This window comes from Crocodylus porosus, unplaced genomic scaffold, assembly GCF_001723895.1.
Source record: "Crocodylus porosus isolate Cpor-Errol unplaced genomic scaffold, CroPor_comp1, whole genome shotgun sequence".
NCBI lineage: Eukaryota > Metazoa > Chordata > Crocodylia > Crocodylidae > Crocodylus > Crocodylus porosus.
Window position 1 is genome coordinate 29,859,580 of NW_017728931.1, and position 11,153 is coordinate 29,870,732.

An 11,153-nucleotide genomic window follows, 5' to 3' on the forward strand; every position below is an offset into this window, starting at 1 on the left:
CAGCCTTCACAAGAGAAGGCTGAGGGGGTACCTGGTGACCATCTATAAACTCACTAGGGTGGACCAGAAGGGTTTGTGAGAGACCTTGTTTCCCCTAGTGCCTCCTGGCATAACAAGGAATAACAGCCATAAATTGTTGGAGAGAAGGTTTAGATTAGACATCTGTAAGAACTACTTCACAGTTAGGGTGGCTAGTATCTGGAACCAACTTCCAAGGGAAGTGGTGCTGGCTTCTACCCTTGGGGTCTTTAAGAAGAGGCTTGATGCCTGCTTGGCTGGAGTCATCTGAGCCGAATTTTTCTCCTGCTCAGGTGGGGGGTCGGACTTGAAGATCTACAAGGTCCCTTCCGACCCTACTTCTATGATATGATTCTATGTCAAGTTATTGCCGGGTTACTAGTCTCATGACAACTGCCATTAGAAATCTCTTATTTTTATTACAGGCAAAGAAACAAAGAAAACAGTTGTTAAAGCATTTGAAACTTAAACCATTTACTACAGTTTTCTTTTTAATAACTCCCATAACTCTGTTTCTTTTAGTTGAACAATCTTATATGGAACCCCCCTCCCCCACACCACAGTGTGATAGTATCATTTTTAGGTGGTAATAAAACTAATATTAGCTCCAATTCTTGGGGAGAAAGAACAAAAGTGAATTTAGATGGTTTTGAGCTGTCCTTGTTGTTTGAGTCCTGAGCATACGTAAAAGGGGAGAGGAAAGAAAAAGCTAATGGTAGAAAATGCAACTTCTGGCTCTGATGCTGACTGTGAATACAAACTCTACCCCAGAGAAATACAGGCATACTCAAATTGTCTTAACAGTCACTCTACAACCTGGCAAACTTGTATCAGCATCTAGCTGTTCAATGCAAGGCTGGTTTTGCTTGCCAAACTCACAGAAGTATTGCGAAGGCAAAGTTGCCCTTTCTGCCCATTTCTAAAATCTTTTACCTCAGGGATGTACATCTTCTAAGGCTAGGGACAGACATTCAAAAAGCCCAAGCCTGAATTGATTCAGTCTTTGCAGGTTAGTCTAACCTGCAGAGTGAACCGGTTAAATGGATAGACGTTCAGCACATGCCTGCAGTGGCTTAAGCCAGAAGCCCAGAGGCACTAGAGCAGCCCTCCCTTCCCTTCCATAGGGAAGCTGAGCTGAGGAGGGAGGTGTGGCCAGGCCCCAGTAGCTCCCTGACAGCTGGGAGCAAAATGAGCACACAGGACTGCCTGGCTGGCACTGGGAGCTCAGCTGGGCAGGGTGGGGGGTCTAGGGGACTCCCCCCATGGCTGCAGACCCCACTGCCTGGCAGAAGCAGCAGGTCACGAGGTCTGGGTACTCGTGCCTGGTGCAAGGGCTCCAGGCAGTGCTATGCTGGGGGAGAGAGCAGAGCCTGCCTTATCCCCCACTGGGGCTCTGAGCCTGAGATTGCAGCTCCAGCACTGGAGCCAGACGCTTCCCCCATTCCCCACTGTGCAGTCCCATGCTCGCACGCTGCTGGAATTGGAGTGAGCCCCACCCCTGCTTCCCTGCAAAGCATTATGAAGGGATTCTCCATCAGAGTGAGCTGCAGGCATGGCACGGAGCTGCAGGGATAGAAGCACCTGGCATGCTACGCTCTTCTTCCCTACACAGTGCTGGCTGCCTCTATCCCTGTAGCTCTGTGTCATGCCTGCAGCTCCACACTGGGTTTAGAGGCTCCCCCAGGGATAGAGACAGCCAGCGCTGCACTGGGGCTGAGGAGCACAGCCCTGGGGGGAATGTGTGCAGCCAAGGGGGGAGTCCCCTATACCCCCTACCTCCACCCTGCGCAGCTGAGCTCCATGCTTGGGGCTGCAGCCATTGGGAAAGTGTGTGCAGCCATGGGGGGAATCCCCTACATGCCCCAACCACATCATGCCCAGCTGAGCTCCATGCTTGGGGCTGCTCCTCTGGGAGGAGGAGAAGGGGGAAAAGTTCCCCCAAGCATGGAACAGAGCCTCCCCCTGTCCCCACCCAGGGTTGGGCAGCATTGCATGGAGCACCCTGCCCCAGTCCTGTGGTGGTGGGGCAAGGGGAAAGGGAGGAGGAGGAAGAGTCCCCATCCAGTGCCTCACTGTTTCCCCTGGCCCACCCTGGGAGGAGAAGGAGGGGGAAGAATCCTCCCCAGCATGGAACAGAGTCCCCTTCCAACCCTGCAGGACAACCTACCCAGCATGGGCCCATTAAAGTGAAGGGGGCAGGGAGAAGGATTAATTCCTCCCTCCTTTCTACCCTGCAGTTGGGGTCTGTCAGCTGCAGAAGCCACCACTGCTGCCCCTCCCCTCTGCTGATCCTGGCTGCAGTGCAGGAAGAGGGGAAGGAGGGAAGTATTAATCCCCTTCCTGCCCACTTTACCTTAATGGAGCCATGCCATCCAGTGTCTCTACTAGGGCTGGTTCCTGCTCTGGCTAGAGAGCAGAGGGACGGGGTCAGCTCTGCTGCAGAGCAGAGAGCCCTGCCCAGCACAGAGCATGCCAGGATGCTCGGGGTCTCCAGTTTATCTTAAACCAGCAAGGTGTCTGGGACAGACATTGCATAAACTGGTTTGAGCCAAATCAATTAAGTCTGATACTACATTCAACCAGGTTTATCTCAAACCAGTTTCAGCCATTTGAAATTGGTTTATATGCACTGCCTGTTCCGTTACAGGTTTAAACCAATTTCTGATCTTTTAAACTGGTTTATGTGTAATGTCAGTCCCTAAATGGCTAGGGACAGCACACCCTGGTGGCCATGTACCCTGGAGGCCACATAAGCACAAGTCATGGGCCCCCTGGGCCACATGTCATGCAAGTATCCCAGCCTTATCCTTAGCTCCCCAGTCAAGGGTTCCCCATTTATATCACACTATGCAGGACCCCTGGGCCATGCTGCATCACCTTGCTCCCTAGGACAGGGGAAGGACCTGGGAACTAAAGGATGGAAGATGGATATCCCTGGCTATTGAGGCAGCTGGAATGATAGAAGGGAGGAATGATGACCAGATGGGAACCCAGGGGCTTCAAATTAACTTCTGTTAGGCTGTATGCAGCCCCAAGGCCAATAGTTGGATAATCCTGTTTTATCTCATTGTCCTACCATTTATAACGACTTGAGTAGGACTCTTAAAAACTGCTTGTCGTAGTCCTTAACAACCAAGTTTCTACCATACTTTGGCTCACAGCATTGCATACTTTGCCATATAACTGTTAATAAATATAAGACTTAAACTGTTATCCTGAACAACTTAAGTGTGCAGACCTCTCTGCACAACAGGACCTTAATGGTTTTTTTTCCCCAAACATTTAAGATATTTCACTTTCTATGAGGTTGGTCAATATCTTCCCTTAGTAATAGGTTAGCCAAGGCACAGACATTAGGGGATGGAAGTCAGCTGCATAAGAAGCCTAGTAGAACCAGAATTAAAAAATAGATCTTACTTTGCCATATAACTGTTAATAAATATAAGACTTAAACTGTTATCCTGAACAACTTAAGTGTGCAGACCTCTCTGCACAACAGGACCTTAATGGTTTTTTTTCCCCAAACATTTAAGATATTTCACTTTCTATGAGGTTGGTCAATATCTTCCCTTGGTAATAGGTTAGCCAAGGCACAGACATTAGGGGATGGAAGTCAGCTGCATAAGAAGCCTAGTAGAACCAGAATTAAAAAATAGATCTTACAAATAGGGAAGAGCCCTCTTGAGGTCATCTTGTTTAGCCCCTGCTCAAGGCAAGATCATCCCTGACTAACCCATCTCAGCCAAGTATAACTTGCTCTTGAGAATGTCCCAGTGTTGACCAGTATCACAATTTTGATAACCTGAAAAGGCTATAGAAGTTACAGATTAGAAGTTACAGATTTCTCTAAAAAGATCAAAAGGATGAAATTAATAAATTAAGGGCATCATAACAATATGCATGGACACTGATTCATCACAGCAATGACGTAGGCAAAGAGGCCTCAGTTGGAGGAGCATAGCCGTTCCCTTTCATAATGGGGACTCCCTTTCAGCTTAGCTAACAGGAATATCTTCACAGTCCTTTTATACACACGTGCACATGCACTCCACTTTTAGGGTGAAAGTTTCCTTCTTTCTTTTGAGTCAATGTTCTTCTGACTTAATGTTTTCCTATTTTTAAATCACATCTGAGTGAAAGGATTGTAATCAATGAGTGCTTTAAGGCTATACTGCCATCAAATGCCCCCTGCCCCTCCCAATTCCTCCTTTTTTTCTCTACAGAACACCTGAAATACAAAAAATAAAGAAAGAAGAACACATGCATGTTTATGGTAAAAAATGTGATTAGATACAGATTGACTTTTTCACAAGGGACTTATAGAAACCTGTCTTATAGCTGTTAAAAAATCCAAGGGCTGCCTTCTCCTCTGCCATAGATACAGTAAAAAGTACTTGGCTTAGAAGCCTTCCCAAATATGATTGCCCCATAAGTATGGATCTTTTGTATTAAAACCTTGCATTGCTCTTTGGAAGCAATTTCACAGAAATTATGCAAGCCACACATGAGATTGCCTCAGACCAGTAAGACCAGACTTAATAAAGTACAAAAAGCAGAACAAGAAATTGGCTCATATGTCCATTGGTAGTCATGGAAGCATTAATGTATCCAGGTTGCCACTTGTGACAAATCCCCAAATTTCCCATTAGTGAAATACAACTTCTGTGACTCCTACTAATAGTCTGTCTAACACATTTTTGAAGATAATCACCTTTAATGAATTTAGTGAATTACAGTGTACCAGAATATTCTGTGCATGTAATGGAATGTTCCATAATGACTATGCTTAGAAAGGGATGGCACAGCCTATACTCAAATGTATCAGTGGTATAAATTAGGGAAAAGAAGTGAATGGCACTATAAATATGCAAGAAACTCTTGATTGGGGGGGGGACTGGGGGAGGAGACATTTTAAATGACCCACTGACCCTGAGAGCTATTATGATTGGATGAGATCTCATTTGCTCTTCTCATCCAGAAGTCATTCCTTCCATCAGAGCAATACCCTGTAACACAGTGTGGAGTAATTTGGAGTTTATACTAACTAGAAAGTCTCGCTTGTCTACTAATACCACTTCTTGTAGCACCCATGTTTTCCTTACAAGAATTCCATCAAAGTACTACATAGGCCTAATCTTATTCACCAGGGAAAAAAAAAAGAAAAAAACAAATCAAACAAAACCAAATCTTTGGGAGCATGGTTAAAGGAAAATAAATTTAAATTACGTTCTGTTGCAATAGGAAGATAAGAGATTTTTAAATGTATTAACTTTTTATCTATAACTATTTTCTTTCTCTTTACAAAACTTTTTTTCCAAAACAGAAATCACTAAATAAAATCTTCTTCATCTGCATATCATGCAGCAGTACCAAGATGGCTAGCACAACTTTATGTTAATTACTGCATTATTATGGCAGTTTTGGACTATGATAAAGGATTAAGGAGCAAAACTAACTGTGACTAGTAAAATGACAACCAGCAGACTTTGATGTCACCAATTCTACTCTGGTTATCTCTACAAATTATTTTAGATAGTAAATGGGTAAGGATTTTTGGGTGATTTCTTTTATTGGACCAACTGTATAGTTGGGAGAGATCTTAGGGCCCAAGCTATCCTTCCTTAGGTCTAGAAAAGAAGTAGCCACAGTTTGACCTAAGTAGCTGATAGAACTACTGCTTGTGTAAACTTCAGGTTGGCATATTTGGGGGTGGCATCTTTGGGCCTATAGCTGTTCCCATCTGAAGCCATGGGTCCTACACCCATTTGTCCCAGAATGTGTCTCTTTCATTCAGTGCACCAAATACCCTTACAGAAACCATAGAAGTAAAACAAGACAAAACTGTGCTTCAGAATGAATAACCACAGGAGACGATAAAGGACAGAGACAAATGAACACTTTTCATAGACCGAGTACTTCTCTTTGGACCTCATAATCTTCGCCTCAAGGGTAATATGCAAAACACTTTCAAAAGGGAAGTACTAGTTTGCCAGAGGGGTGGAGACCAAAGCTCTGAGGCAAGTGGGGAAGCAGGTGGCCTGGAGGAGGCAAAAGTGGAGGGAGTGATAGGGGAGGCCTTCTTATTCTTCCTGAGAAAACAGGACAATCATCTGGTTACCTCAGGTGTCTGTACACAAATGCACAGAGTCTGGGAAAGAAGCAAGAAGAATTGGAAGGTGTTGCACAGGTAATGGAACTGTGACATGATTGGAATAACAGAGACTTGGTGGGACAGCTCTCATGACTGGAGCATTGTCATGGATGGATATAAACTCTTCAGGAAGGGCAGGCAGGCAGGGCTAGATTAATGCATAGGCAAACTAGGCACATGCCTAGGGCCCTAAGTGGAGATGGGGCCCAGTTGTGCCTATTTTACATATTATAATTATCGAGTAAAAAGAAGTAGGGCCCATGAGTTTGTTTGCCTAGGGCCCAATAAGGGTTAATCTGGCCTTACAGGCAGGGGAGAAGAGGAGCTGCACTGTATGTACAAGAGCTGTATGATTGGCTCAGAGCTCCTGTATGAACCTACAGATAGGCCGGTTGAACATCTCTGGGTTGAACTTCTAGCAGAAGTTCCCTGATCACAGGCTCTGGTTCTCATGAGGGACTTCAATCACCATGACATCTGCTGGGAGGGCAATACAGCAGTGCACAGGCAATTCAAAACATTTTTGGAGTGTATTAGGGACAAATTTCCTGTTGCAAGTATGGAGAGGCCAACTAGGGGTTGTGCTCTTTGTGACTTGCTGCTCACAAACCAAATCTGATCAGTCTCAAACCTTCCTCACGTGCATGGATGAGCTCTACCTGTCTCAAGAAAGTCCCATGATGTCCTCATGAAAACATTGGGCAACTGCAGCCTTGACTACACTACAGTCCAATGGCTGGGGAACTGGTTCCGAGGTCAGACCCACAGAGTGGTAGTTGATGTAACTGAATCAACATGGCACTCCATGACCAGTGGTGTCTCCCAAGGCTCCGTTCTCAGATCTGTACTCTTTAATATCTTTATAAATGATCTGGACTCTGGTATCAGAAGCAGACAGGCCAAGTTCACTGATGACACCAAACTTTGGGGAAGAGTATCTATACTTGAGGATAGGCTGGTGATCCAGGTCAACCTCGATAGGTTTGCAGGGTTGGTGGATGAAAACCTGATGGCATTCAGTACAGAGAAATGCAAGGTGCTTCACTTCAAAAATGTCCCATCCCCCCCCATCACACTTATAGGCTCAGCAATGCTACACTTGCTAGCACCACGACTAAAAGAGACACTTGGGGGTCATGACTGACCACAAGATGAACATGAGCCACCAGTGCAGCACTGCAGCTGGCAAAGCAAACAAAACTCTGGCTTGCATCTACTGAAGCATCCTAAGCAAGACTCAGGATGTCATCCTCCTCCTGTACTCAGCCTTGGTGAGGCCACAGCTGGAGTACTGCATCCAATTCTGGGCTCCACAATTCAAGAAGGATGTGGAGAAGCTTGAGAGAGTCCAGAGGAGAGCCACGTGTATGATCAGAGGTCAAGAGAACAGGCCTTATGAAGAGAGGCTGTGAGCTATGTTACTCTTTCAGCATGGAGAAGTGCAGGCTCAGGGGTGACTTAGTGGTGGCCTAAGGGGTGTGCTTCAGGATCTGGGGGAACACCTGTTCACCAGAGCACCCCAGGGGATGACAAGCTCCAACCATCACAAACTCCTGCAAGTCTGTTTTAGGCTGGACATAAAGGAAAACTTCTTTATTGTCCAAGCCCCTAAGGCCTGGACCAGACTCCCCGCCAGAGGTTGTGCAAGCACCTACTCTGGATACTTTTAAAAAACATTTGGATGCTTATCTTGCTGGGATTCTTTGACCCTAACTGACTTTCTGTCCTTTGGGCACGGGGCTGGACATAATGAACTTACGAGGTCCCTTCCAGCACTAATGTCTAATAAATCTATTACTTCCCTGTTGTAGCATGGTGCTAACAGCAGCTCATTGCAGTGGAGAGGTGGAATGGCTACTCAGTACCCCATCCTGTGTGGGCCTTGCTGCTGGTGGCCATGGTTCCAGGACTGTGCAGCCAGAGCACCAGCAGGAAGTTAGGTGTGGAGGGGGAGTAGATACAGGGTGAGTGGATGAGTCTGCTTGCTACATGGCACAGCTGGACCCAGCCATAGCTGTGGCTGTGGCACAGTGGAACAGTGCATGGCACAACCCTCCCTCTTCAGGCTCCTGGTGATAGCTGGTGGGCTGGATAGGATGAATTACCCTCCTCTACCCAATCCCTCAGCAACTCACCAACACTCCTTAAGAGGCCCTCCAGCTCAAATAAGTGTCCACCCCTCATCTAGGGCTACTGAACTGCTTCAGTAGATACAACATATTTTGTTTTGCTTATTCTTTGTGCATGTGCTGTAAAAGCTAAATTCTGTATAATTGTTTCCTTGTTTACCAAGGAACCTGAGACAAGACCATCTTTCTAATGGTTGAATGCCACTTTGCACAGATGGCCTTATAGCTCAGATTTCTCGTTATTAGTGGTGCTGGTTCAAATCCAGACCAATTTCTTTTAATTGCTAATACTGCTGCAAACATCTGTTTGTGCTTTATATCAGCCTTTTGATTCTAACGTCAAGGTTCAAAAAAGATAAAAGCCTGCATTTGGGGGAAAAGTTGAAGATACGGAGAAGGCACTGCTACCCTCAGGTGTTTATTCTGACTTCGGTGCTATCTTTTCCTTTATCTAATAGTGTTACTTTATCAAATGAATCAAGGCAGGCTTAATATGCTGAAAAATATCTAGTTTTAAAGAATACAGTTAAGTATGAATGACTGCATCATAACCGTCAGACCAGAAGAAACGAGAAAGACTTGGGTAGACTTACAGCAAAAGAGAATGCTTCTGTGAAAGCTGTCTGATATGCTTCAGGCACTCTTTAGTTGGCTCTTCAAGGTCATTTCTTTCCTCCTCAGGCTCTGGTTTAATGAAGTCCAACTTAGTTTCTGGAAAGTCAATCTTAAAAGCAAGGGAAAGGATGGGAAGAAAAGAAAAGATACTTTATATATTAGGAGATTGTACAAAAACTTTCCAAGATCAGTACCATAACTAAGGAAGCATGAAAGGTGTACCAGTCCCAGGTGCCAACTTAGGAGAGGTGCCTCACCCCTGTGGAGTCCATGCCCTGGCAATAAAAGTAGCCCCATAGGGATGCTCTTGCAGCAGTAACCAGGTGTAGAGACACTAAATTATTGCTGCTGCTTTAAGAGCAAGAGCTGGGGTTGGGCAGAGCATGCAGTGGTGAACAACAGCTGCAGCAGCCAGGGACTGAATAACTCTTGGGCTCAGAATTGTTTAGGATTTGGTTGGAGGGATAGGTGGATGTTCAGACTTTTTTTGTTAAACCAGTTCAACCTGCCCACCCTGGTTTTAACACCTAATTGGCACTGTGATAGCAACATTCTCCGCGGGACCAGAAAAGTAGTGTTTCTAATCAGTATTTACCAGCATTCACCCTCTCCATTACTGCTAACAAAAACTGGTTCCTAGAAAACTCCAGGGATGTACATACTAGTCAAATTTTAAAAGCTAGTTTTTTAGGTAGCATTTCTAGTACACTCACAGCATCTGCTACTGTCACATAGTCTGAGAATGGTGGCAAGGAAGGACAGGATCTTCCTTTGCTGTTTCTCTGACCAGAGAGACAAATTTTAAATTAGTAGCCATTTACTGTCTTGCCTTCCTTTATTATTAATAGGAGAAAGCTATTTCAAGGTAGCTTCTTAAATGCACTCTTCTGACCAGCAAATCCTGTTTCTTATCCATTTAAATATAAGCCAGCCTCATTTATTCATTCAATTTAGCTTTGTGTTTCATCTGCTAATGATGATAATTTAGTGTTTTAATATGAAAAACTTTTGGCTTTGTCTATAAATACACAGTTGCTAATTCAGTCTGGGAAAAAGACAACACTGGAGATGCACAAAATGTCTTTTCAATATTTGGAAGCCATATGCTGCCCTTGATTGCACACAGCTGATATTGATATCAGTGAAAACTCATCATGTTGACTGGGATGAAGAGCAGTATAGATATATATATGGCCCTTTGTTTCTAGCTCCATCCCCCATAGACCTTTCTGAAGATTCAGTTAATTGCTAGTTGCACGCTATGTATGTAATAGGAAGCAATTCAATAGTACACAGAATAAAAGTGCAGATTGAAAAGGCCGCTGTGAGTCAGGTACCACATTAGCTATTTGTGGCTTGGGTATTTTTGAACATAGAATAAAAATAATAATTTTCTCTGGGCAGACCTTTCCCAATCCCACAGCCTTTACTAAATCTAGAAACTACCATGCGTAATTGCTGTTATGTATCATCACACTCTCCCCTCACCCTCTAAAGGAGTTATATTGTTGAAGCAGAGGCCTCTCTTCAAACAGAAGAGCATAGATTTTTAGTTGCTGTGATCTGGAAGAACCATGGACTCAGACAATATTTATTTTAAAGATGCTTTTTGTCCCAAAGAAATCCTTACCTGCAGTGTGACTGGTGCTGGTAAACTTGTGTTACAGATACCTGGTGCGAGCATTGTTGTTGGAAGGTGATTGTACAATGCCATGCTGAGCAACACTGTTCCATGAACGAGCCTTCTGCAAATATTAGCAGACAGAGTAGAGTACAGCATCAGTACTGGAGAGAAGGTGAACAGATGTTATTGAATAATGTGGGAAACCTAGAACTTAATGGCTGATGGAAAAAGTGACAGGACATAGAGCCTTTTATCTCTACACTGTCAGTACAAATTGGGCCTAGTTGACAGTGAATGATCATAGCTCATTGCTTCGCAGTTTGTTGCTCCCCGGCACACCGTTAGATTGTGTGCCCAGGAAGCCCCAGGGATCAGCCTACCAGCCTGGGGCTGCTTCAGCCTGGCTAAGTGTGCTGTGGAAGGTCTGGCTCAGGCATGAGCAAGCAGGCAGGCACACACTTAAGCACACTTATCATAGTTTGTAGGGTCAGAAGGGACCTGAGCAGATCATCAAGTCCGACCCCCTGCTGTGGCAGGAAAGAGTACTGGGGTCAAATGACCCCAGCAAGGTGATTGTCTAGCTTTGTCCAAAAGACCAAGGTAGGAGCCAGCACCA

General features: G+C 44.9%; 1 protein-coding gene across 1 annotated transcript in view; it reads right to left on the reverse strand.

Moving 5' to 3' along the window:
* The window catches only part of PIK3C2G (phosphatidylinositol-4-phosphate 3-kinase catalytic subunit type 2 gamma), a 340,743-nt gene that overhangs the window by 231,619 nt on the left and 97,971 nt on the right, over positions 1-11,153 (reverse strand). Inside the window, exons 14-15 of the mRNA XM_019543878.1 lie at positions 10,544-10,658; positions 8,892-9,022 (exon numbers count right to left, since the gene is read on the reverse strand). Of these exons, the coding sequence (XP_019399423.1) occupies positions 8,892-9,022; positions 10,544-10,658 (246 nt within the window). The remainder of the gene's footprint in view (positions 1-8,891; positions 9,023-10,543; positions 10,659-11,153) is intronic.